Here is a 27,772-nt window from a genome sequence, read left to right on the forward strand (position 1 = left end):
GGGGGCCGGAGCCGCGGAACGAGCCACAGAGAAAAAAGTTATTGGTTGGCGGTTCAGCCAATCAGCGGGCCTGTTACTAGTTTGCGGCTTCCTGTGGTATAGGGGAAGCGCTCCGGGCCTGGAATCCCTACGCGTCCCGTTGGGTTTAGCACGATGAGCTCAATCGGCACTGGGGTGAGTTCGCTGTCTGTCGGTGTAATAGTTTAACCTAAGGATTGGGGTTGAAGGGAACTCGGACAGACCACATGGGGTTCGCGGACCCGAGGTGCTCTGAGACCGCCTTTGGCTGGGTGGGCCATTTGCAGCTGTTTGGAGACCGGTCGTCTTTATCCCCTATATGCTAGGCCTGCGTCTCAGGTGACCGTGACTCCTGAAGCTTTTCAGCGCAGGTGTAGCCGGCTTGGCGTCGCCGCAGTGAGGTTTGGAGCCGCTTTGGATTGCTGAGTCACTTTCTTCAGCCACTTAGGGAAACCGAAAGTGGAAACTCGTGGGGCTTGAAATAGTGTGTTCTCTTGAGAACCACCGAGGCAGTGAGATTTGGGATTCCGGGGTCTGGAGATCGTGCTTTTTGTGGACTGCGTTTGCAGTTCCCAGGGTGCTGCTGATTCACGGGCCTTCTCTGTCTTTAAGTGTGCAGATCATTGACCGCTCAGTTTAAGAGTCACTGGAAATCCTGTCGGAACAGAACTAATAAAAATGGTCTGAAAAACAATCTGATGAATCCTTCAGTTTTTTCTTTCTCGTTTTTCCTATACAAATTACCTAACAGCGCTTGTAGGCATTTATTCCGTAAACGTTTAAATGGTTACTTAGGAACTTAACAGCTTCAGACTTTTCATAGACTGTTGAGGATTTTGCAGTGGGACTTGTTAACTTGTTTGGCTTTCCTTTGTTAAACGTATTGCATATGTGCAGTCAGTTTACTCCTTTTATGTACTTCTCTATATAGAAAATACAGTTTCTAAAAGATTTATTGGTTATTTGCACTAGAGTTATTGAATAATGAGTTTCTCAGTTCCTCAATTTCTACTTCTTAACAAGATTCTCATGCTCAGCCTTAAGTTCAAGTACTGGTGTTCTAAATTTGATAATAGGCAACATGTCTGGAATGGTTTAATCCATTCGGTTATGAATGCTAAAGTTCTGCCATACTTTTCTTGGATAAGTAAATGCTCAATATTAAATCTTGTAGCAAGCTGACTTTGCAATTATATTAATATTACCTTCAATTAATAGTATTTCATTCTACAAACCTTTTAAAGAATACTTGATAATGTAACCATGTGGGATATTTTAGTAACAATGGTAGGGTTAATGATCTGGGTTTAACAGATCGGGAAACAGACTCAGAAAGTACCACTGCTGAAGGCTTATCTTCTGTCTTCATTTCTCCCAAGAACTCCAGTTACGAATATTTGTTTGTCTGCTTGACATGTCTGTCCACTTGATCGTTTAATAGTCATTTCGTACTGCATGTGAAAGTAGAGCTCTGGGTTTTCTCCTCACCTTGCCATTTTGCATCTACTACAGTCTTCAGCTCAGTGAATGGTCATATGAAAAAATCTGTCATTCATCTTTAATTCCTTTTTTTACTTTACTCCCAGAACCAACGCTTTAGCAAGTTTATTTTTTTATTTTTATTTTGTTTGAGACGGAGTCTTGCTCTGTTGCTAGGCTGGAGTGCAGTGGCACGATCTTGGCTCACTGCAACCTGTGCCTCCCAGGTTCAAGCAATTCTCCTGTCTCAGCCTCCCGAAGAGCTGGGACTACAGGTGTGCACCACCACGCCCAGCTAATTTTAGTATTTTTCCTAGAGACGAGGTTTCACCATGTTGGCCAGGATGGTCTCCATCTCTTGACCTTGTGATCAGCCCGCCTCAGCCTCCCAAAGTGCTGGGATTACAGGCATGAGCCATCACGCCCGGCCTAGCAAGTTTATTTTTATTATTTTTATATTTTACTCTACTCTCAAAAAATATTCCCTTCTACCTCTTCTCTCGTCTAAGCTACTACCAGTATCTTTGGAACACCTTATCTTTGCTTCTGTTGTTCTCTCTACAACTTATTTTCCACATAAAGCCAGAATGATGTTTTTAAAAATATAGATGATACCACTCCCCCTGCTTAAATTTCTCATTGCATTTAGAATAAAATACAAAGTCCTTTTTCCATCCTGGAAGACCCAACGTAATCTGGCCCTCAGCTACCTCACTAACACAGTTTACTCTTCTTTCTGCTGCTTACAGTGCTTGGGACACACTGACCTTATTTCTGTTTCTTGACTGCTAGCCTTATTTCTACCCTAAGATCTTTGTGCCAAATGCCAAGAAGACTTTTCCTTCATATCTTAAATGGCTAGCTCCTTGTCATTTAGGTTTGACTCAGCCTAAATATAACTGCCCAGAAGGCCTTCCCTGATGACGTAGTCTGTAGTAGTTCATTGCTTTACTCTTTTATTTTCATCTTAGTGCCTTTTCTGATTTACTGCTGTACCTCTAGCACCTAGATTCATGTCTGATATGAAATTGAAGGACTTAATGAATGAGTATACCTTTGTATTCCGTATAGTAACATAATAGATACTCATTAACTGCTTGGTGAATGCCAAATGATTTGTTTGAAGTCTTTTAGTTTGTTAATGGCAGAGTTATCGTTACAAATTTAAATGTTCGAACTCCAGTGCTGGTTCTACTGCCCCATATTAATCTTTTTCAAAAATGAGTTTTGTAGTCTGGGTGAAAAGTGTTCTGACTTCACCTGGGACTTGTATCCATTACTCTTCAAAAGCTGAAATCTAAGGTATATAGCTTTATCTTAGCTACTGTTGCTGCTCTGACAAGTTTCCCTTTCCTCTCTTGAAAGCAAGGTCTTTGTTGGGATATAACAGGTTCCTGATGTTTCAGCCATTTAGAGGGGAAGAAACTGTATGGTCATTACTGCCAAAGATACAAGCTTACTGTTGCCCTTTTCTCCTTAAGTATGACCTGTCAGCCTCTACATTCTCTCCTGACGGAAGAGTTTTTCAAGTTGAATATGCTATGAAGGCTGTGGAAAATAGTAGGTAAGAAACATTTAACCTGGTATTACATGTCTCCTTTTATTTTATATCTTTTTGGCGATTAGGCTTTGTTATGTTACTTTGGTACAAATTAGTATATGTCCCCAAATCTCAATTTATTCATTTCCAGATCTCTTTCTAGGCCAGATGCTTTCCATGAGCCCCAGTCCTATATTTCTCGTTGATTCCAGGATTATCCACTTAGATTTTCCATGTTGCAGAGTGTATAAATCACATTCATTATCATCTTTTTGTTTTCCATTTTCAAATTCTTGATTTGTATCATAGGCTTCCTCAGCCATTAGGTTTGTGACCTTGTTATTTTTTATTTCTCATACATCTTGTGTTTTAAATGTCTTATGCAATTAGTCACATGTTCGATTCAGCAAAGATTTTTTCTATGTCTGTTTCTGTTTTGAGACCTGAGTCTCACTCTGTCACCTAGGCTAGAGTGCAGTGGCATGATCTTGGCTCACTGCAACCTCCGCCTCCTGGGTTCAAGTGATTCTCTTGCCTCAGCCTCCCCAGTAGCTGGGATTACAGGCATGTGCCACCATGCCCGGATAATTTTTGCATTTTTAGTAGAGACGGGGTTTTGCCACGTTGGCCAGGCTGGTCTCAAACCCCTGGCCTCAAGTGATCCGCTCACCTCGGACTCCCAGAGAGTAGCCCCAGTCCTATATTTCTCGTTGATTACAAACAGCTGGGATTATAGGCGTGAGTCACCGCGGCCAGCCTAAATACGATTTTAAAAAGTCAGATTTATGCAAAGATGAGGAAATATCTTTAAAAAATTGAAACCTTAAAAACGAATGTGTTTTTTCCTGAATGAAGAAAAAATGCAGCCGGGCATGGTGGCTCACGCCTGTAATCCCAGCACTTTGGGAGGCTGAGGCGGGCGGATCACCTGAGGTCAGGAGTTTGAGACCAGCCTGGCCAACAATGGTAAAACCCTGTCTCTACTAAAAAATAAGAAAATACAAAAATTAGCCGAGTGTGATGGCACACGTCTGTAGTTTCAGCTACTTGGGAGGCTGAGGCAGGAGAATCACTTGAACCTGGCAGGTGGGCGTTGCAGTGAGCCAAGATTGCACCACTGCACTCCAGCCTAAGCAACAGAGACTCTGTCTCAGAAAAAGCTAGGATTTTAAAAATGAGACGTAATTTCACTCTTGTTGCCCAGGCTGGAGTGCAATGGCACAACGTTGGCTCACCGCAACCTCTGCCTCCCAGGTTCAAGCGATTCTCTCAGCCTCCCAAGTAGCTGGGATTACAGACATGCACCACCATGGCCAGCTAATTTTGTATTTTTAGTAGAGACAGGGTTTCTCCATGTTGGTCAGGCTGGTCTCGAACTCCCGACCTCAGGTGATCTGCCTGCCTCAGCCTCCCAAAGTGCTGGGATTACAGGCATGAGCCACGGCGCCCGGCCTAAAAGTTCTTCTTTTTAAAGATGTGTTAACCTGTCCTTTGATACTACACCCAAAGTGAACAAATGCTAGTTTCTTATTTTTTAAAAAAATGTTTATTTATTTTAAAAAAGAGGCATGGTCTCACTCACTATGTTGCCTCGGCTGGTCTTGAACTTTTGGGCTCAAGTAATCCTCCTGCCTTGGCCTCCCAAAGTGATGGGATTACAGGTGTGAGTCACTGCGCCTGGCCTATTATTCCTTTTTTTAAAAAAAAACTTTTTTTGGGGGCAGGACATAGGATCTCGCTTTGTCACCCAGGCTGGAGTGCAGTGGTGTGATTACAGCTTACTGCAGACCCGACCTCCTGGTCTCGAGCTATTCTCCTCCCTCAGCCCCACAAGGTAGTTGGGACTGCAGGCATGTGCCACCACGCCTGGCAAATTTTTTGTAGAGACAGGGTTTCACCATGTGGCCCAGGCTGGTCTCAAACTCCTGAGCCCAAGTGATCTGCCTGCTTAGGCCTCCCAAAGTGCTGGTATTATAGGTGTGAGCCACCGCACCCAGCCGAAGTCTTTGAATTCTTATGAAAATAATTTTGACCTCAAAGACTGCCTGAAAGGATCTCAGAGATTTCCAGATTTTCAAGAATGTTTTAAACAGTGTGGAAGATGTTGAGTTGAGATAATGAAGACAGGCTTCCTGCTGGGCGTGAGCTACACCTGTAATCCTAGCACTTTGGGAGGCTGAGGCAGGTGGATTGCTTGAGCTCAGGAGTTCGAGACTAGCCTGGGCAACATGGTGAAATCCCATCTCTACTGAAAATACAAAAAATTAGCCGGGCATGGCAGTGCGCGCCTGTAATCCCAGCTACTTGGGAGGTTGAGACAGGAGAATCACTTGAACCCGGGAGATGGAGGTTGCAGTGAGCCAAGATCACGCCACTGTACTCCAGCTGGGGCAACAGAGCGAGACTCCATCTCCAAAAAAAAAAAAAAAAATAGGGACAGAGTTTCAAAATGTTGGCCTGGCTGATCTTGAACTCCTGGCCTCAGGCAATCCTTTCACTTGGGCCTTCCAAAGTCCTGAGGTTACATTCTGACCTGTACTGCTTGAGTTCAACTAAGTTTGCAAACCTTTTGGGGAAATTCATTTAAATAGGCAGTAGTGAAGAGGAGATGTATTCTAGCATCCAGGATAACCTCAAAGACATGGAATCAAAAATGAACATGAGGTTTTTGAAGGTTGACAGTGAGGTAACCAGTAGAGTACAGAATTTATAACAGGAAATTGAATATGCTCAGGGGGCTCTGCCAGACCCTTAGGAGTTTAAACTTGCAAGGGGAGCCATGGAAGACACCTAAAGTGTTGGGGAAGGAGTGTCAGAAATTCTTAGAAAATTTGTTGTGTGCATCTGTTGTTCATTTTTCTGGGAGGAAATGCCATAGTTTCATCAGATTTTAAGAGGCCTGTGAATAACACAATTCCCCTGCTTTTTAGATTGTGGATCCCTTTTTAGATTATGACTATGGCAAAATGAAACAAAGCTAGGAATTAGGCTGGTCTTAGATAAAATGAATTAGAGAAGTAGAAAAGATGGTGTAGTAATCTAGGCCTGAAATTATAAGGATCCCAATGCTGGTATAATTATTGTAAAGAAGTGGACATGAAGGAAATTTTGAAGAAAAAAATTAATAGTAAATAGAAGCTCAACATGGAGGATGTAGAGCTTGGTGATGCTATTATCCAAAATAGAGAAGTTGTGCCGGTAGTCCCAGCTACTGAGGCTGAGGTGAGAGGATTACTTGAGCCCCAGACTTCAATTCAAGCCTGGGCAGCATGGCAAGACTCCATTTCTTTAAAATTAAAAAAAAGAAGAAAGTTGAGATAATTTTACCAGAAAACTGTACAATCAAGCATTGCTTATTTTGTCTCTATTGTTTCCGATCAGAACTACCTTTATCAAAAAGGAATAGAAGAATAAAGTGTAACACATTTTCATCTTGAAATGGCAACATGTAATTTCTCCACATTTTACTTCAGAGGTTGTGTGTGTGTGTGTTTGAGATAGGGTCTCACTCTGTTGCACAGACTGGTGTGCAGTGGTGCAATCTTGGCTCACTGCAGCCACCACCTAACTGGGCTCAAGCAATCTCTCACCTCAGTCTCCCAGGTAGCTGGGACTACAGGCGTGTACCACCATGCCTGGCTAAGCCAGGTTTCGCCATGTTGCCCAGGCTCGTCTTGGACTCCTGGGCTTAAAAGATCCTCCTGCCTCAGCATCCCAAAGTGCTGAGATTACAGGTGTGAGCCACTGTGCCTGGTCTTAAGAGGTTATTTTAAGATCTTTTTATTTTAAACAGTTGTAGCAGAACATATATTTTATTTTTATATACTTATTAGAAGCAATATGTTTATTATGGAAAAATTGGAAGAAAGAGATGAGCAAAAGGAAGAATAAATCATAATCCTTCTACCCAGAGCAGTCACTGTTAACTTTTTAGTTTGTATCTAACCTGTCTTTTATGTCTGTTATGTACCATTTTTAATGGACATGAATTTATGTCAACATTTGTTTATAACACGATTATCATAAGCCAGACACTGAGCCATATTGTGTTTCGTTAGCATCATTTTTATACTTACATATTAATATATTTTTAGTCAAATGATGTACTAGATTCTGGAGGGAGGGTCACATGATATTTATATGGATTTAATGTATTTATTACATTTTAGTGTGTTTTCTCTTCCTGGTTTTCAAGTGTTTTAAGGTATTTGGCATGCCTTAAATGTTACTTATTTTGTTTTTTTGTTAAACTTAAGTTTATGAAGTTTCTTTTATTTTCAGTTAAAAAACTGATTTTCTTCTCCTTGTTTCAGTACAGCTATTGGAATCAGATGCAAAGATGGTGTTGTCTTTGGGGTAGAAAAATTAGTCCTTTCTAAACTTTATGAAGAAGGCTCCAACAAACGACTTTTTAATGTTGATCGGCATGTTGGAATGGTAAGGTCATGTTTAAAATGTTCCTTTTTGTCTTGTCCAATTTCTTTTGAAGTAACTGATTGGAATAGATCACTGTGCAGCCACAAAAGTAATCAGAGCAAGTTACTGCATTTGTCCAGTTCACTGTCCAGTAGAAAGGCAGCATTCTCATAACCTTATTAGTGATGGGGGAAAAACCAAGTTGCTGAAAGAAGAGCAGGTGAGGGAGAGGGGTGGGGAGTATGCGTAGAAATGAGATCTTGGCAGCACACATCACTAATGAAGGTATATGCTTGAGAGGTGAAGAATCTTTAGCTTTCTGTATCTCTTGTGGGGATCACTGTCAAAGTAAAGATGCCATCAGATAGCGAACACCTTTATATAAGGTGGAACATCAGGAAAGGATGTTTAATGAAAAGGAAAAGTGAACACATCCATAATAGTTTCATAGGGCATCACTGAAATTAAGTTATTCATGCAGCTGGTATCTAAGTTATGAGTGACTAAATTGCAAGCCAAGCCATAGATACATGACTGGTATATACTAAAGTTACCCTACATAGATGGCAGACTTGGCTTAGTGAGAACCACTACCGGAAAAAAAAAAAAAAAAAAAAAAAAAGAATCAAATGATTCTAACCCCGCCACCTGAAAAGGAAAGGAAGAAAGGAGAATATCTCTATATTAGGTTTTATGCTGGGAGCTCTTTACATAAATTACCTTGTTTAATCTTGACAACCCAGTGAAGGTTATATCAATGTCATTTTCTTTTTTTTTTTTTTTGGTTTGAGACAGAGTCTGGTTCTGTCACCCAGGCCGGAGTGCAGTGGCGCCATCTCAGCTTATTGCAGCCTCTGCCTCCTGGGTTCAAGCGATTCCCCTACCTCAGCCTCCCAAGTAGCTGAGACTACAGGTGCCCGCTACCATGCCCAGCTAATTTTTTTTTTTTTTTTTTTTGAGACGGAGTCTCGCTCTGTCGCCCAGGCTGGAGTGCAGTGGTGCAATCTCGGCTCACTGCAAGCTCCGCCTCCCGGGTTCACGCCATTCTCCTGCCTCAGCCTCCCGAGTAGCTGGGACTACAGGCGCCCGCCACTGCGCCCGGCTAATTTTTTGTATTTTTAGTAGAGATGGGGTTTCACCGTGGTCTCGATCTCCTGACCTCGTGATCCGCCCACCTCGGCCTCCCAAGCTAATTTTTATATTTTTAGTAAAGGCAGGGTTTCACCATGTTGGCCAGGCTGGTCTCGAACTCCTGACCTCAAGTGATCCATCTGCCCGTCTCAGCCTCCCAAAGTGCTGGGATTATAGGCATGAGCCACTGCGCCCGGCCTAATGCCATTTTCACAGGTGAAAAAATAGATGCATAGCTAGTAAAGAAAAGCTGGGATTCAAACTTGGGTCTGCATGTTACTCGAGAGCCCTTTCTAAATGAAAAGACACCTTATATGACCCACATCGTTCAGCTGATAGCTTTCTTATATCTAAATGAGATTTAATGTTACACACAAACACAAAAAGTACTGGTAAAGTATAACCAGTAAACCATAAAGCTAATTTTTTTCTTCTTCAAAGATTATTTTATCTCAACAATATGTTTCTCCTGAACAGGTTTTTTTATTTTGCTGCAAATGACAGGATTTTATTTTATTTTTTGAGATGGAGTCTCACTCTGTCATCCAGGAAGGAGTGCAATGGCGTGATCTCAGCTCACTGCAACCTCTGCCTCCCGGGTTCAAGCAATTCTCCTGCCTCAGACTCTCAAGTAGCTGGGATTACAGACATACGCCGCCACACCCAGCTAAGTTTTGTGTTTTTAGTAGAGATGGGGTTTCACCATGTTGGTCAGGCTGGTCTCGGACTCCTGACCTCCAGTGATCTACCCGCCTCGGCCTCCCAAAGTGCTGGGATTATAGGCGTGAGCCAGCGTGCCTAGCCTAGCATTTTATTCTTTTTAAAGGATGACTAGTATTCCATTGTGTATATATACATTTTCTTTTTACTGTTTTGTTGTTGTTGTTGTACAGATTTTTTTCGTCACCCAGGTACTAAGCCTAGGACCCAATAGTTATTTTTTCTGATCCTCTTCCTCCTCCCGCCCTCCACCCTCAAGTAGGCCCCAATGTCTGTTGTTCCTGTCTTTGTATCCATGAATTCTCATCATTTAGCTTCCACTTACAAGACAGAACATGTGGTTTTTGGTTTTCTCTTCTTGTATTAGTTTGCTAAGAATAATGCTGAACAGATTTATTGCCAGTGAAACTGATATGTTTTGATGAAACTTGCTAGATTGTAACCTAGCTAGTAGGAGGTGATCTTGTATTCTTTTATGTACTAGAAAAAGTTAATATTTTGAAAAAAATTATGCATGCATATATGTATATATGCATGCATAATTTATATATATATATATGCACACACACACAGAGGTCTTGCTCTGTTGCCCAGGCTTGAGTGCAGTGGCATGATAATAGCTCACTGCAGCCTTGCACTCCTGGGCTCAAGTGATTCTTCTGCCTCAGCCTCCCAAATAGCTGTGACTACAAGTGTGCCATCACACCTGGCTAAGTTTTTAGTTTTTTTAAGAAATATGATCTTGCTGTGTTGCTCAGGCTGGTCTTGAACTCCTGGGCTCAAGCGATCCTCCCGCGTCAGCTTCTTGAGTTGCTGAGATTACAGGCATGAGCCAATGTGCCCGGTCAACATTAGACATTGAAGAGGGCTGGAGAAAATTAAGACTTAATATCTTCCCTCCTTCCACAGTTGTCATCTTCAAGTGATTTGAGAATTATATGACTTTACAGTAAGCTTTCTCTAAAGCAACAGAAGATTCTTTAAGTGGTGTAACTTACTGGCATGGGTTACCTTGGGGAAGCTATTCTAAACACGCATTTCCTTGTCTGCAAAACAAGGGTGATAATAGTACTTGGCACATACAGTTGTTGTGAGGTTAAAAATTATTATGTAAAATGCTTAACATGTAATGAGTGCTCAGTATCTCTTAGTAATTATCATTATTAATATTACTGGGTAGCGTAGAAAAAAAGGCTATTAAAGATTTTGATACCACTTTTAAATTCTGTAACTGTCCTAGGCTAGAGGGTTTCAAAAACTTGGTTGGTTTATGGTACCTTAAGTGTCTCAGTAGTTTTTCTCATGGCTTCCCTAGGCCGAAAATACCTAATGGTTTCATTTATTAAGTATTTAGATCCAAAGAACTTAGTGTTTACATCCTAAAAACTTAGTAGCAGTTTTTTTTTTTTTAAATACACACATAGTGAAAAACATTTTTATTTAAAAATTAAAATGTTTTATTTTAAGCAACCAAAATTTCTAGTATATACACTGCACAACCTCCCAAATTTGGATGTGGCCACTGTCATTTCCTGTTCCACACTGATTTTTGCACAGTACTTACTTTTTTTCACAGCAACCACTAACAGCCAAGCTTCTCAAAGATGTGGTGGCATTGAAAGGAATGTAGTAAAACGATCTAATGTTCAAACGGAACTACTTGGACATTTTTCTCCAAACTTAAAATGTGCCACACTAGGCCAGGTGCAGTGGCTCACACCTGTAATCCCAGCACTTTCGGAGGCCAAGGCAGGCAGATCACCTGAGGTCGGAAGTTCAAGACCAGCCTGACCAACATGGAGAAACCCTGTCTCTACTAAAAATACAAAAATTAGCCGGGTGTGGTGGCGCATGCCTGTACTCCCAGCTACTCGGGAGGCTGAGGCAGGAGAATCACTTGAACCTGGGAGGTGGAGGTTGCGGTGAGCCGAGATTGCACCACTGCGCTCTAGCCTGGGCAACAAGAGCAAAACTCCATCTCAAAAAAAAAGACAGATATGCCACACTAACATGTGATTTCACTGCAGTGCCTGAGGGCCTCTCGGCACATACATAGTAACTGCAATTCTGTTTTTGTTTTTGTTTTTGTTTTGAGACAAAGTCTCATTCTGTTGCTCAGGCTGGAGTGTAGTGGCGTGATCTCGGCTCACTGCAGCCTCCGCCTCCCGGGTTCAAGTGATTCTTGTGGCTCAGCCTTGGGAGTAGGTAGGATTATAGGTGCCCGCCACCAAACCTTACTAATTTTTGTATTTTTAGTAGGGGTTTCACCATGTTGTCCAGGCTGGTTTCAAACTCCTGACCTCAGGTGATCCACCCACCTCGGCCTCCCAAAGTGCTGGGATCACAGGCATGAGCCACCGCGCCCGGCCTAGTAACTGCAGTTCTAAGCCGCAAATCTTGAAAGAGGAATGGCTTATCATTGTAGTTCATTCAGCCAATAGGCTGAAAAAGATTTGCGATTGTGCCTTTTAGAACAAAACAGTTACAGGTTGAGTATCCCTCATCTAAAATGCTTGGGACCAGCAGTATATCGGATATTTTTCGATTTTGGAATATCTGCATTATATACTCATCAGCTGAGCATCCTTAATCTGAAAATTCAAAATCCAAAAAGCTCTACTGAGCATTTCCTTTTTTTTTTTTTTTTTTTTTTGAGATGGGAGTCGCGCTCTGTTGCCCAGGCTGGAGTGCAGTGGCGCGATCTCGGCTCACTGCAACTTCCGCCTCCCAGGTTCAAGCAATTCTCTGCCTCGGCCTCCCAAGTAGCTGGGATTACAGGTGCCTGCCACCACGCCTGGCTAATTTTTGTATTTTTAGTAGAGACGGCATTTCACCATCTTGGCCAGGCTGGTCTTGAACTCGTGACCTTGTGATCCACCTGCCTCGGCCTCCCAAAGTGCTGGGATTACACGTGTGAGCCACCAGGTCCGGCCTGAGCATTTCCTTTGAGTGTCATGTTGGCACTGAAAAAGTTTCAGATTCTGAAGCGTTTTAAATTTCAGATTTTTGGATTAGATATCCTCAACCTGTAATAACTTTAGAGAAAAGATCAAATTTGGGCCGGGCACGGCAGCTCACACCCATAATCCCAACATTTTGGGAGGCTGAGGCAGGCTGATCACCTGAGGTCAGGAGTTGAAGACCAGCCTGGCCAACATGGCGATACCAAACCCTGTCTCTACTAAAAATATAAAAATTAGCCAATCCCAGCTACTGGGGAGGCTGAGGCAGGAGAATCCCTTGAACCTGAGAGGCAAAGGTTGAAGTGAGCCCAGATGGTGCCATTGCGCTCCAGCCTAGGTGACACAGTGAGACTCTGTCTCAAAAAAGAAAAAAAAAAAATCTGACCAAGACCCATGGTTTTTATTCTTTATAATGAGGTAGTGGTAGTAAATCAGGGGAAGAGGATTTATGATAGAAGTAGTCCTGAATATTGGCTGGGCACGGTGGCTCACGCCTGTAATCCCAGCACTTTAGGAGGCTGAGGTGGGCAGATCACGAGGTCAGGAGATCAAGACCATCCTGGCTGACATGGTGAAACCCCATCTCTACTAAAAATACAAAAAAATTAGCCGGGCGTGGTGGCAGGCGCCTGTAGTCCCAGCTACTCGGGAGGCTGAGGCAGGAGAATGGCATGAACCCAGGAGGCAGAGTTTGAGCGGAGATCATGCCACTGCACTCCAGCCCTGGCGACAGAGCGAGACTCCGTATCAAAAAAAAAAAAAAAAAAGGAAATGTCCTGAATATGAACATTGGACAAAGCAATGAAGTTATACTTAGTAAATTTCTAAATTATAATTTCATATTCAAGCATCAAAATGCCTTGTAGAGAGACCTTTAAGCCAAAAAATTTTATTTTGAATGGTAATACTTGTTTAAAAAATGTTTAATAAGTCTGTATTAATTGCAGACTTTGATTTGTGATAGGAATGTGTTCCTCTAGTAAATTGGTGCTTTTTTTTTCAGGCAGTAGCAGGTTTGTTGGCAGATGCTCGTTCTTTAGCAGACATAGCAAGAGAAGAAGCTTCCAACTTTAGATCTAATTTTGGCTACAACATTCCACTGAAAGTAAGTTGATAACATATTGAGGAACCTTTTGGACAGTAATAGAAGTTTATTAATAAGCTCTTCTGCTTCCCTCCATAGCATCTTGCAGACAGAGTGGCCATGTATGTGCATGCATATACACTCTACAGTGCTGTTAGACCTTTTGGCTGCAGGTAAGAAATTTTGTGAATTATTCAAAAGGCAGATCCGTACTATAGATATTTATTATGTTCCCCAGCATCTTAGCCTTTTACATACTTAAAAATAGAAACTCTTGTCGATAAGTATTAGGGCAATGATTAAATAAAACAGTGTACATAGAAACTACTTGAGGCTGGGTGCCATGGCTCACGCCTGTAATCCCAGTACTTTGGGAGGTTGAGGTGGGAGGATCCCTTGCCCTCAGGAGTATGAGACCAGCCTGGCCAACGCAGTGAGAACCTATCTCTACAAAAAAAACTTTAAAATTTAGCCAGGTGCAGTATCACATGCCTGTAGTCACAGCTACTTAGGAGCTGCTTGAGAGGATCATTTGAGCCCAGGAGTTGAAGGCTGGAATGAGCTGTGGCCATACCACTGTACTCTAGCTGGCGCAATAGAGACTCTGCCTCTTTTAAAAAAAAAAAAAAAAAAAAAGTTTCAATAGTGAAAAGGACTATATAGATCTGAAGTGATTATAAAACAAGGAACTGATAACAATGACTTTAATCTGATTATAATAAGCTCTCGGTATTAGTCCCTGATATTCTTAGGTAATTTTAAAAATTACGTCTCACAATTCCCATTAGGCACAGTTTCTCTTTCTGTTGAAGTGAAGTGCTGATATTTTATTGTGGGGTAAAGTGGGGATTCAGCTGCATAAAGACCTAGAATAGGTATAAATATTCAAATTTGGCTTCACAGAGAAGACTTGTGACTAGATTTTTCTAAAATGAAAGACATGTTTGGCTTATGACTTAAAACAGTCAAACATGTTTGGTCAAAATAATACATATACTAACATCTGAGTGCTCAGCTGTAGTCCTACCTTTGAGTTGTTTATCATCAGTCATATTTAATTACTAAGATATTAAAGAAAACTTGAGTTTTATTCTATTGGTAATATTACATTAGTGTTTTGTGTTTTTACTTTTTGAGACAGTTGCTGTCACCTGAGCTGGAGTGCAGTGGTGCCATCATGGCTGACTGCAGCTTTGACCTGGCTCAAGTGATGCCCCTACCTCAGCCTCCCAAGTAGCTGGGACCACAGGCATGGGCCACCATGCCTGGCTAATTAACACAATTTTTTTTTGTAGAGACGGGGTCTCACCATGCTGCCCAGGCTGACATTAGTCATTCTTAAAGCTTCTCAGTTAAATTACATTATGAAACACTTTGTTTTCAGACCATGTAAAATACCTTTCAACTGAGCTCTGAGTTCATCAGTTAACTTCTCTACTCTTTTTAAGGGAGTAAGAATAGTAGAGATAACTTTTTTCATAATTTTTTTTTTTTTTTTGAGATGGAGTCTCGCTCTGTCGCCCAGGCTGGAATGCAGTGGCACGATCTCGGGTCACTGCAACCTCCGCCTCCCGGGTTCAAGCTATTCTCCTGCCTCAACCTCCTGAGTAGCAGGGATTACAAGCACCTGCCACCACGCCCGGCTAATTTTTTTATTTTTAGTAGAGTCGGGGTTTCGCCATGTTGGCCAGGCTGGTCTCAAACTCCTGACCTCAAGTGATCCACCTCGGCCTCCCAAAGTGCTGGGATTACAGGTGTGAGCCACCACACTGGGCCAGAGAGAACTGTTTTAGTAAACATCTATTGGGCAGTTAGTCATAAATGTGGAGACACAGGTGTGAAGTCACATTGATAAAATATTAGTGATATGATAAAGGGACAACAATTAGGGAACGGACTCTTTCTGGACAGGAGGCAAGGAAGGGTGTGAGATGTAGGGAGACTTGGTAGTTGCAAGCACAGGAACTAGTATGAAAATATGTGCGCCAGAGAGAGTTAAGTATGCTTGGTGTGTAGAGTATGAGGTTTAGAGATGATACTGATGTAGGAAGGGGTCCAGTCATATAAAAGTCTGTGCTCCATGCTGATTTTCTTCAAAGAAATGTTGAAAGGCTTTAAAATAGTGACAATGAGCAATATATTCTGAAGGATAAGTCTCATATCAGGGTAGAAAATGGAAGGAAATGACGGTAGGCATGGGAATTGAATAGTTAAAATATTCCACATATATGATGATGTGTAAGATGATGCTGATTTCTTTTCTACTCTAAGGCAAATATAGTTGTCCCTTGGTATTTGTGGGGGATTGGTTTTAGGACCTCCCTTGAATACCAAAAGCCAAGGTTGCTGAAGTCCCTGATATAAAATGGTTAAGTATTTGCATATAACCTGTGCATATCCTCCTGTATGTTGTCATCTCTAGATTACTTGCAATATCTAACACAGTGTAAATAGCTGTTACACTGTATTGTTTAGGGAATAATGACAAGAAAATCACAGTTGTTCAGTACAGAAGCAATGTTTTTTGGAAGTTTTCTGTGGTTGAATCCACAGATGCAGAACTCATGGGAACAGTGCCCACTGTATGTCGCAATTTCAGAAAATCAGTATTTCATACAATCAGCTAATAGCCTAATTTGTTGAGCACAGAAAAATACACTGAACCAATTCTGATTATTGCAGAGAAATGATTGGCAGGATATTGGGAAATAGAATGAAGGGTGGAAAGAATTTCACATGGATTCAGTATACTCTCCATCAGGAATTTTGTTCCCTTGATCTTTTTGTGTTTATGCCTTATTTATTGGGCCCTCTCATAGTTGTGGTTTTCACCTATCGTTACTCCTTTCCCTGTACTGCTAGACTTTCCAGGAGACCTTCATCAGAAAGATTAATACTAAACAAACAAAAGCTACATGAATTTTGAATAATCTCATGTACTAGTTTTAATTGAAACCACTGTTTCAAAGTACTTACTATGAGTTATATGTGTATTAGTAATTTATCTCAGAAGGAAAATATAATTGCATTTTAAAATCATTTTTTCAAAAATACTTTTATGTTATTGCCATGGTTTAAGCTGTTTGTATACTTTCATGCAGTTTCATGTTAGGGTCTTACAGTGTGAATGACGGTGCGCAACTCTACATGATTGACCCATCAGGTGTTTCATACGTGAGTAATTTTGAATCATTTGAAATTCTATTTTAGTTTAATGGTATTTCATTAGCATTTAAGTCTCATTATAAGATTATATGAAATTTAAAAAAAAACTCATTCAAGGAAAGTAATTTTTCTTTTTGTTTTACAACAACCTCTTGTCCAACAGAATTTTTTTTTTTTTCCTTTTTGGGGGAACAGGGTCTCACTGTGGCCCAGGCTGGAGCACAGTGGTGTGATCACAGCTCACTGCAACCTCTGCCTCCCAGGTTCAAACAATTCTTTTGCCTCAGCCTCCCGGGTAGCTGGGATTACAGGTGTGCACCACCTGGCGAATTTTTTTATTTTTAGTAGAGACAGGCCTTTGCCATGTTGGCCAGACTGGTCTTGAATTCCAGTCCTCAAGAGATCTACCCACCTGGGTCTCCCAAAGTGCGAGTATTACAGGTGTGAGCCACTGGGCCCAGCCATGTTTTCTTATCATTAATAACCGATACAAGGCAGAGGAAAGATTTTTTGTTTTCAGTATGTTATAGAAACTATATAGTGCATGTAGTATTTTGAATATGTGATTTTCCTTTATTACTATAAACACTGTCTTAAAACTGTATTGAATGTCTTTTTTCTTTTTTACTCATTCTTGCCCAGGCTGGAGTGCAGTGACACAATCATAGCTCACTTCAGCCTCTTAACTTCTGGGCTCAGGCGATCCTCCTACCTAAGCCTCCCAAGTAGCTGGGACTATAGGCTGATGCCACCATGCCTAGCTAATTTTTGTATTTTTTTGGTGTCTATAGAGACAAGGTCTTTCCACGTTCCCAGGGCTGGTCTCAAACTCCTGGCCTTAAGCAGTCCTCCTGCCTTGGACTCCCAAAATGGTGGGACTACAGGCATGAGCATCGATGTCCAGCCATGTCATCCCTTTTATTTTATTTATTTATAAGATGGAGTGTCACTCTATCTCCCAGGCTGGAGTGCAGTGGCTCGATCTTGGTTCACTGCAACCTCTTCCGCCTCCTAGGTTCAAGCAATTCTGTCTCAGCCTCCCGATTAGCTGGGATTACAGGCATGTGCTACCATGCCTGGTTAATTTTTGTATTTTTAGTACCGATGGGGTTTTGCCATGTTGGCCAGGTGGTCTCCAACTCCTGACCTCAGGTGGTCTGCCCACCCCGGCCTGCCAAAGTGCAAGGATTACAGGCGTGAGCCACAGCGCTGGACCTAATTTTGTTTGAGACAGCGTCTCGCTCTGTCACCCAGACTGGAGTGCAGTGGCGCCAAACCTCCACCTCCCCAGTTCAAGCAATTCTGCCTCAGCCTCCCAAGTAGGCTGGGATTGGAAGCATGCATCACCACACCGGGCTAATTTTTGTATTTTCAGTAGAGACGAGGTTTCACCATGTTAGCCAGGCTGGCCTCGAACTCCTGATGTCAAGTAATCCGCCCACCTTGGCCTCCCAAAATGCTGGGATTATAGGCGTTAGCCACCTTGCCCTGCCTTCCCTTTTAAAGAGAAGGTTTAAATGTGATTTCTAAGAGCTTTCCCTAAATTATTACCATTTCTTTTTTTTTTGAGACAGAGTCTTGCTCTGTCGCCCAGGCTGGACTGCAGTGGTGCAATCTTGGCTCACTGTAACCTCTGCCTCCCGGATTCAAGAGATTCTTGTGCCTCAGCCTCTCAAGTAGCTGGGATTACAGGCCTGTACCATCACACCTGGCTAATTTTTGTATTTTTAGTAGAGACAGAGTTTCACCATGTTGCCCAGGCTGGTCTGGAACTCCTGGCCTCAAGTGATCCATGTGCCTCAGCTTCCCAAAGTGCTGGGATTACAAGCACTTTGTGTGAGCCACTGCACCCGGCCTGTTACCGTTTCTTAATTTTTCTTATCCTTACATTTTTGTCGTTTTTACTAATTGAAGAAAATGAAGATTCTTAAATATATTTTGCTGTAACAGAAGTATATATGTGTGTATCCTTTTTTTTTTTTTTTTTTTTTTTTTTTTGATGGAGTCTCACTCTGTTGCCCAGGCTGGAGTGCAGTGGCGCAGTCTCGGCTCACTGCAACCTCTGCCTCCCAGATTCAAGCAATTCTCCTGCCTCAGCCTCTGGAGTAGCTGGCATTACAGGCACCTGCCACCACACCTAGCTAATTTTTTTGTATTTTTAGTAGAGACAGGGTTTTACAATGTTGGCCAGGCTGGTCTCCAACTCCTGACCTGAGGTAATCTGCCCACCTCGGCCTTCCATAGTGCTGGGATTACAGGCATGAGCCACCACACCCGGCTGTGCATCCTTATCTTTAAAAAAATTTACAAAATAATAAAATTGGGGGTTTAGAGTACTGAACTCATAGGAATTAACTTTATTTCTGTCTCTCAGGAATATATAATTTCATTTTTCATTGTCATAGTGCTAAAATCTTTTCCGTTCCTGTTCCCCAAAATGTCTCAAAGTGTATATGATTACATAATTTACATATTTTTGGATATACCTTTATTAAAAATACAGGTTTTATAATTGTTTGGTATTTTAATATTTTTGAGCCCTTTGGCATTCATCAGAATGTTTGACTATATTTTTCTATACTTGCTTTTAAAAGTCATTTAACATCCTTTCACTAGGTTATAGAAACATTAGTAGTCATTAATTACATATGATAGTGTACTAATTCAGTGATTATATATATTTTTTTCTAAATAGGGTTATTGGGGCTGTGCCATTGGCAAAGCCAGGCAAGCTGCAAAGACGGAAATAGAGAAGCTTCAGGTAATAATTAATGCTTGAATTTTTACTACGTCGTCACCCTAATGCAGTGAAATTTTATCACCACAGACATTTCAGTCTAAGGCAGGGATGTCCAATCATTTGGCTTCCCTGGGCCACACATAAAATACACCAACACTAATGATAGCTGATGAGCTTAAAAAAAAAAATCTCATAATGTGTTAAGAAAGTTTACGAATTTGTGTTTGGCCCCATGCGGCCTGTGGCTGGGGAAGCTCGGTGTAAGGATATAGTGTGGTTTGATGTTGAGAGTTTATGAAGCTGCTAAGTCACTGAATGGGAAAGCTGGTAACATATCATCTGTAGAGTTGTGTTATACATCCCTTTATAGATTCTGAATAACTGCTATAAAGCCTCAATCTAGAAAAACACAACTTTTGATATGATTTCACAAAATCCTTGAAACCTATTTATGAATCTCTGTGAGCTCTAGTTTGAAAATTTTGTTTAAAATTTTGAGTTAATAAAAAGTTATATTTTCCCTATATTCTTTCTTTCTTTGGAACACAGCTTTTATGTCTGGCTGTGCTCCACCGGTTCTCTTAGCTTTATTCCTAGCCAGATAAGGCATAAAGCCTACACTCTTACAACTACCCACTTTTTCTTTCACAAAATTCAGCTATTAGTGTGAAAAAGTTTTCTTAAAAACTTGGTTTTCCTTTTAGCCATGCGCTGATCAACTTAAAGACTTCATGGATACTGTTTCAATATTATTGATTACCTGTCAGAAACTTGCCTAAAAAGCAAGCATACCATTTATCAGTGTTTTGGTAAACTGAAGTGAGATACAATTTCACATACATTTAATGTTAATGCTGTACTAGAACCTTGCTCAACTAATTACTCATTCAACTTATTTAAGACCAGCTTCTAGAAAGTATTTATTAGTGCTTGGCATTTATACAATGCTAAGTTCTAGAACCCCCTATAAAACCTAATTTGTTTTGTATTTTAGTAAAGCTGACAAAAGGATCTTAGAGGTCATTTAGCCCAAGCTCAACTGCAGATTAAACACACTGCATAGGACCACAGAATCAGCTGGTTCTGAACAGTATCCAGACCTTATGAGTCTTAGACCTATGTTCTTTTCCATTGCACACTTACTAGTATGATGCTAGGTTCCTATCTTCTACTCTTTTCCTTTTGTTTTCATCTCTCCATATTATTATATGGAAATTTGAAAATTAGAATATTTATGTCAGTTGAGGGGGATTACCCCTGTAATCCTACCAGTTTGGTAGGCCAGGTTGGGAGGATTGCTTGAGCCCAGGAGTTCCAAGACCAGGCTGGGCAAAAGAGTAAGACCCTATCTCCCAAAACAAAATGTTAGCGAGGTGAGGTGGTGCGTGTCTGTAGTCCCAGCTACTTGGGAGGCTGAGGCAGGAGGACTGTTTGAGCCCCAGGAGTTGGGGGCTACAGTGAGCTATGATCACGCCACTGCACTCCAGCCAGGGCAACAGAGCGACACCGTATCTCAAAAAAATAAAGGAAATTAGAATATTTAGAGCAGTTACTATCTGTCTTTCTGTAGTTAAATCCTAGCAAGGAATGGGAAAAACAATAAATCCCAGAGAAAAATCAAGAAAAAAAAAGATCACTTTAATTGAGGAACACTTTCAGTTTGTGACAAAATTATGCTGTGAATCAGGTGTTGCAAATTATGGCCCACTGCCTGCTTTTGTGTAAGTTTTATTGGAACACAGCTACATTAAGTCCATGGCTGCTTTTAGAATACAACAGTAGACTTTAACATTCGGAACAGGGAACAGAAACCAGAGCCATACAGCTAATAAACTTGAAAATATTTACAAGTTGATGCTTTACAAAATCCATCTGCTGACCCCTGCTCTGTATCATTGTTCTCTTCTGATGGTCTGTTTACTAAAAAATAAAAACTTCACAAACATGTAAAAAATAGATTTGCCATTTAAAATGTGCTTTTCAAGTTTGACTTTTTAGGATGCAGTTAATTCACTAAATACAGAACTTAACTAAGGACAAAAATTTAAAGATCAGTATTCTTTCCCTTCCCATCACGCTCAACTTAACATGAAGAACTGTAAACATCCTAAGCTTACAACAAACCTATCTAGTTAGACTTCAGTTAACCACTTACACATCCCCCTCCCCCATGAACTATTTGAAAAAAGCTGCAGGCGTAATATTGGATCCCTACTTTATTCTCCTTATACCATTATCAGACCCAAGTATCATCTAATAGTCCATAATCAAACTGCCTAAGCAGTTTCTACACTCTTTTTAACTATTTCAAACTATCAAGGTTCGCATTTTCTTCCTTAGATCTTTTAGTCTTTTTCTTCCCCAAAATATTTGAGTCCATGCCAGTTGCCTTTAGTTGTACCCAAATAATGGTTTGTCTATTCCCTAAAAGTAGTATTCTTTAATTTAAATTTAGTGTTATTTTTGTTGTTGTCATTGTTCCTTCTTCCTCATGTGGTTGTGCAGGCAGAGCTTGAGCATCCAGATTTCAAAATTAAAAAAAAAAAAGATAATCTAGTTTAATATATAGCAGTTGAATCACCTTAAGTCTAGACTGCTGTATGAGCACCCGTTATCTTTCACTATATTCCATCATCCCCCAACATATCCACAGTAGATGAAGGGCAGTTTGCTCAAACATTGTTTTCATCCTGTCATGTCTGTTCAGAAATGCCTGTCTATTCAGAAACCCACATGTCTAATAATAAAATCTTGGACTGGTTACTATCAAAACCCAACAACATACAGACTCCTCAGCTAGGCCCTAGGGGTATTTTTCTACCTTGATTTCCAAGTGTTCATTGAAAGAATGCTTAATTCTAATTTGGAAAAAAGTTTTTGGCTTCCCACTTCTGCTTTACACGTTCATCTTTCTTGAAATCAAATCCAATCCAATCTATATTCTAAGAACCTGCTCAAATCTTGGTTCTTCAAAGCTTTCCCTGGTATTTTGCATTTTTGCTTTGAATAGTTCCACGAAGGATAACTTCTTACTCCTTCCTTCATCTTTCTGTATCTTGCATGTAGTAGATATTAATGACTTGTTTGCATTTTGTTATCCTAACTTGGCTATAAATTTAGAAAATCAGATGTCTTCACCAGTCGTTCAAACTTCAGGTCTGCCTACAGATTCATAGATGGCTGTGGTTTTTTATAATTTTATCACAAAGTTAGTGGTAACTACAGGTTATCTCAGAATATCTTTTTTGGCGTATAAATTTTTTTCTTTTCCTTTTTTTTTTTTTTTGAGACAGTCTCTCTCTCTGTCGCCCAGGCTAGAGTGCAGTGGCGTGATCCCGGCTCACTACAACCTCTGCCTCCTGGGTTCAAGAGATTCTTAGGCCTCAGCCTCCCGAGTAGCTAGGGTTACAGGTGCGCACCACCTCCATGCCCGGCTCTTTTGTATTTTAAGTAGAGACAGGGTTTCACCATGTTGGTCAGGCTGGTCTTGAACTTCTGACCTCAGGCAATCCGGCCGCCTTGGCCTCCCAAAGTGCTGGGATTACAGGCACAAGCCACTGCACCTAGCCTGGAGTATAAATTTCAAAACATTAAAATATGAATCAGGAAACTTCGATTCTGGTCTTTTTCAGACTTTATTTTCCTTGGTTTTATATCTGAGTATAAAAGTGAAAATAGTTATTACACAAGTGGAAAATGTTCTTCTGATGAACAATATATTTTATTTTCTATAGATGAAAGAAATGACCTGCCGTGATATCGTTAAAGAAGTTGCAAAAATGTAAGTTGAAATTTTTCTTACCATCCACAAAAATATTTCACTTGACCTTTGCATATATATATTACATTAATCCTAAGAAGCTGTTTTCCTGTAAAATAACTTAGTGTATAATTTTAGAAGGTAAATTTAACATTCTAAGAAGCCTCACGAAGGAAGAAAGTGTTTTTAAGCAACATTTTTTAGTAATAATGAATAGGATGGGAAAAATAGCTTGACAAAATAAACTCCTGTTACAGGTTAAGGACATATACCATTAGGGTCTTAATTTGTTAGCTCCCAACTTCTCAAATCTCTTAAGTCCTAATAATAGTAATCTTAAGATTGCCTCTATTGTAAGAATGCTTACAAACTTTATAGGTTACAAGTAATTATTTCAATACATGATCCATGAAGCTGGCTCATTTATATAATCTGCTATTTATTTGGGAAAGATATGTTTCACTTTTTCAGGTTTATTATAAAAGTTCCTATAACAAGGTAAGAAGAGCAGTATTACAAAACATTTCAAAAACCAGCTTAAGAAACCCTGCATAGTTTATTACAGGTATATAAAGTAGAATACTATTAATATGTAACAGGTATTTGGACAGTAAACAATAAAAAAGTCAATTAACCTGGGTAGTGATGTTTCTAAAATTTTGTGATTCTCTAGATCAAAGAGTGTAGACATTTGGTATTACAAAAAGATTCCAACAAAATACGTTGTGTAGCCAGCTTTTTAGATTCAAAAGTTATAGATAATCGTAATTCATAACAACTCTTAAGTATTCCACATTAGAACTACATGAACAAGGTCTAGTCAATCACCTGTCTGTATGGTAGTGTATCAGGTTTTACGTCTAACAATACGTGGAAGAAAAAAATTCCAATGGGCTCTATTGTATAATAAACATACTATTTACATCACACTCACAGTCTCTTATTAACCGGTCCATCATTACTGCTACTGCCTTTACCCCTCTTGCCACCTCCTCCCCTCCGCCCTCCTAGTTTCAGTTGTGAAGCAAGCAGAAGCCATTCTATGATTGTCAGTTAATAATGGCAACACTAGGAACCAACATGCAGCAGAGCTGCTAAGAAAGGAAGTCAGATATCTTCCTTGAATTGTATAGTATTTTATCATGATATACTCTGTTTCCTTCACCGAACCAATCCTTTGAAGTCCTTCTGGAAATCAGTTCTTACCATCTTTTATATTTAGGTATAATGGTAGTCATCTGTTAAGTGTTCCATGTTAGGAAAGCCATCCCTTCATCATTTAAGAAAATGGAGCAGCATGTTATCTTTTACTTAGTTCTAGAAAATCAAGATGCTCTCATATTATAGCAAGGTTTTAGAAGACCCTCCAAAAAGTAAGGTATGTAACTCAGTGCATAGTATTAGATAAAGCTATACTCTGCTACTGTACTTAATTTGATACTTTTTTTTTTGAGATGGAGTCTCACTCTGTCATCAGACTGGAGGGCAGTGGCACGATCTTGGCTCACTGCAACCTCCGCCTCCCGTGTTCAAGCAATTCTCCTGCATCAGCCTCTCAAGTAGCTGGGATTACAGGCGCCCACCACCACGCCTGGCTAATTTTTGTATTTTTAGTAGAGACAGGCTTTACCATCTTGGCCAAGCTGGTCTTGAACTCCTGACCTTGTGATCCACCCACCTTGGCCTCCCAAAGTGCTGGGATTACAGATGTGAACCGCTGCACCCGGCCTCTTGATACTTTTTATGTTACTTTAATATGTTGCATGACAGTGCCTCCTTCTTTGCTGTAATTTGTAAAGTACTACAATGTGAAAGCCAGGTTATGTGGCATATATGCCATTATAAAATGGACAAGGAGCTTAAAAAGACTACTGCCAAGAAGCTGTAGGTTGAAGAGACCACTAATAATTGCAAGCACATAAATTAGTTTTTTTTTTTTATTTTTTTGAAACAGAGTCTCACTCTGTTGCCCAGGCTGGAGTGCAGTGGCGTGATCTCGGCTCACTGCAGCCCCCACCTCCTGGGTTCAAGCGAGTCTCCTGCCTCAGTTTCCCGAGTAGTTGGGACTACAGGCCTATGCCACCTCACCTGGCTAATTTTTGTATTTTTAGTAGAGACGTGGGTTCACCATGTTGGCCAGGATGGTCTCGATCTCCTGACCTCATGATCCACCCGCCTCTGCCTCCCCAAAGTGCTAGGATTACACGCACGAGCCACCGTGCCCAGCCAATTAGTTGATTTTAAATATATTTAAATTAATGGACAAAATATTCTAAAAGGGCACAGTTAATGACGCCTCTTCCTAGTGAATCCGTGTTCTTTATGAGATATCTTTTATAGTTGTATCTTTTTTTTTTTCTGAGACGGAGTCTCGCTCTACTGTAGCCCAGGATGGAATACAGTAGTGTGATCTTGGCTCACTGCAACCCCTACCTCCCGGGTTCAAGGAATTCTCCTGCCTTAGCCTCCTGAGTAGCTGGGATTACAGGCGCCCACCACCACACCTGGCTGATTTTTGTTTCTTAGTAGAGACAGGGTTTCACCATGTTGGCCAGGCTAGTCTCGAACTGACCTCAAGTGATCCATCCGCCTTGGTCTCCCAAAGTGTTGGGATTACAGGTGTGAGCCACTGTGCCCAGCCAAGTTATATCTCTAAAGCAATGTGCAAAAATAAACTGAACTTGGGTTGATTAGGTATATTCAACATTTGTCGGGAGAGTAGATGTTTCATTTTATTTCAGTCCCTGTGTAATTTGTCTTCTCTAATGTTAAATACTATGTAGAATGTGTCTGTGTAATTTTATACTTTTATTATGGATGGACATTCTAATCTGTACTGACTATGGGTCTGTGAACTACTGCAATGTTTGGAGGTTACCAAAATCTTACCTTTCCCTTTTCTATTCTAGAATTTACATAGTACATGATGAAGTTAAGGATAAAGCTTTTGAACTAGAACTCAGCTGGGTTGGTGAATGTAAGTTATTTTTGTACATTTATTTGCCTTAGGAATGATCTGTACCACAGCTAATTTACAACTGAGTGTCCTTTCTAATATAATGAAAGCTAAAGCAAATTTACTAGGTTGTCTAATGAAGGGAAAGTTCTGCTTAATAATTGACTTAAGTTGTGAACAGGTTATTTTTTGAAACATCCATTTCATGGTTTTAAGATATTATGCTATAAATTAATGCTCAGGATTTATAAATAGCATAATTTACTTTCATTTCCATAAGAACTTAATATGTAGGCACATATAATCTCATGTAGAAGCAGCACACAAAAATATTCGAGTATTACTCATAGTACAACTTTGCAACCTTAGGTGAGTCAGATATGTGGATTGGGTAGATCCTATGGTATACTGCAAGTTACAATATGGTACTCAATTTAAAATTCATTTACACATGTGGCTTAATTTACAGTAACTAATGGAAGACATGAAATTGTTCCAAAAGATATAAGAGAAGAAGCAGAGAAATATGCTAAGGTAAGCCACAGCACAAAAACTTCTCTTGGCCAGGTACAGTCAGGGAATCACTTAGCCCAGGAGTTTGAGACCAGCCTGAGCAGCACAGCAAGACCCCCATCCCTAATTTAAAAAAAAAAAAAAAAATTCTCTAACCAAAATTATGTGTTGAATAATATAAATAGACTGGGGTGGTTTCTATGAAATAACACTGATAGTTCAGTTGAACTAAAGATAGAAATTTTCTAGGTTATCTCTAGTGGGTAAAGTTGCCTTGGTTCCAAAAAAAAAAAACTTGGGAGGTTTAGATTGCAAAGAGTTTTTTAGGACTTTTAATACTTTAAATATTTGTTATTTTTTTTTTTGAGACGGAGTCTTGCTCTGTCACCCAGGCTGGAGGGCAGTGGCACCATCTCTGCTCACTGCAACCTCTGCCTCCAGGGTTCAAGCGATCCTCCTGCTTCCGCCTCCCAAGTAGCTGGGATTACAGGAACATGCCACACCTGGCTACTTTTGTATTTTTGGCTTCACCAATAATACAGAGAGGGGTTTTCACCAGGCTAGTTTCAAACTCTTGACCTCACGTGATCCTGCCTACTTTGGCCCCCCCAAAGTGCTGGGATTACAGGCATGAACCACTGCACCAGGCCTCTTAAGTATATATTCTATCAAAGATACAGTCATTGCATGTTAGAGCAACATTTGGTTAATTAACTTTGCTTGGGTATCTTACTCTAAAACTGTTCATTCAGTTACAAGTAGAGGAATTTAACCACTTAATTCAGGTTGTTGTAGCTTAACTTGCCCACAGGTGTGGGATATAACATTTTAAAAATCAATTTTAAACACCTGTTTTCTCTTAACAGGAATCTCTGAAGGAAGAAGATGAATCAGATGATGATAATATGTAACATTTACTCCAGCATCTATTGTATTTTAAATTTCTACTCCAGTCCAATGTAACTATTTAGCCCTGGATTATACATACTGTCCAATTTTCATTAAATTTTTGTCTTATAACTATTGAAGTTTGGTTAATATCTGCTTTACAAAATTGGTGGGGGTAAATGAGGACATTTACTCAGTATTAAAATATAATTTATGACTACTGAAAAATTCCCTGGTTAAAATGCTGCAGAATTAATTCCAAGACTGTAGATTAATTCAAAGCCCCATCTTCATCACTCAACTAGAATTTACAGATCATATTCTCCTGGGCTTTTGTACAAAAAGCACCTACCAACTTAGTGGACAAATAACTGATACGGTTTCCCACTTTCATATGAA

At 40.4% G+C, this 27,772-nt stretch overlaps 1 protein-coding gene across 1 annotated transcript; it reads left to right on the forward strand.

Moving 5' to 3' along the window:
- On the forward strand, positions 1–27,505 carry PSMA3 (proteasome 20S subunit alpha 3). Its single transcript, XM_019009659.4, has 11 exons — positions 1–174; positions 2,979–3,061; positions 7,351–7,474; positions 13,271–13,372; positions 13,451–13,524; positions 16,453–16,525; positions 19,212–19,277; positions 22,991–23,037; positions 25,926–25,993; positions 26,442–26,506; positions 27,352–27,505. The coding sequence occupies exons 1-11, from the start codon at positions 154–156 to the stop codon at positions 27,394–27,396; spliced, it is 768 nt and encodes a 255-aa protein (XP_018865204.1). The 5' UTR covers positions 1–153; the 3' UTR covers positions 27,397–27,505.
- The last annotated feature ends 267 nt before the right edge of the window (positions 27,506–27,772 follow it).

This window comes from Gorilla gorilla, chromosome 15 (genome assembly GCF_029281585.2).
Source record: "Gorilla gorilla gorilla isolate KB3781 chromosome 15, NHGRI_mGorGor1-v2.1_pri, whole genome shotgun sequence".
NCBI classification, from domain to species: Eukaryota; Metazoa; Chordata; class Mammalia; order Primates; family Hominidae; genus Gorilla; species Gorilla gorilla.

Coding starts and splice junctions, on each gene's coding strand:
- PSMA3 (XM_019009659.4), top strand. CDS start 154: ATGAGCTCAATCGGCACTGGG. Junction 19,278..22,990: donor CGGAAATAGAGAAGCTTCAG/GTAATAATTAAT, acceptor TATTTTCTATAG/ATGAAAGAAATGACCTGCCG. Junction 25,994..26,441: donor ACTCAGCTGGGTTGGTGAAT/GTAAGTTATTTT, acceptor CTTAATTTACAG/TAACTAATGGAAGACATGAA.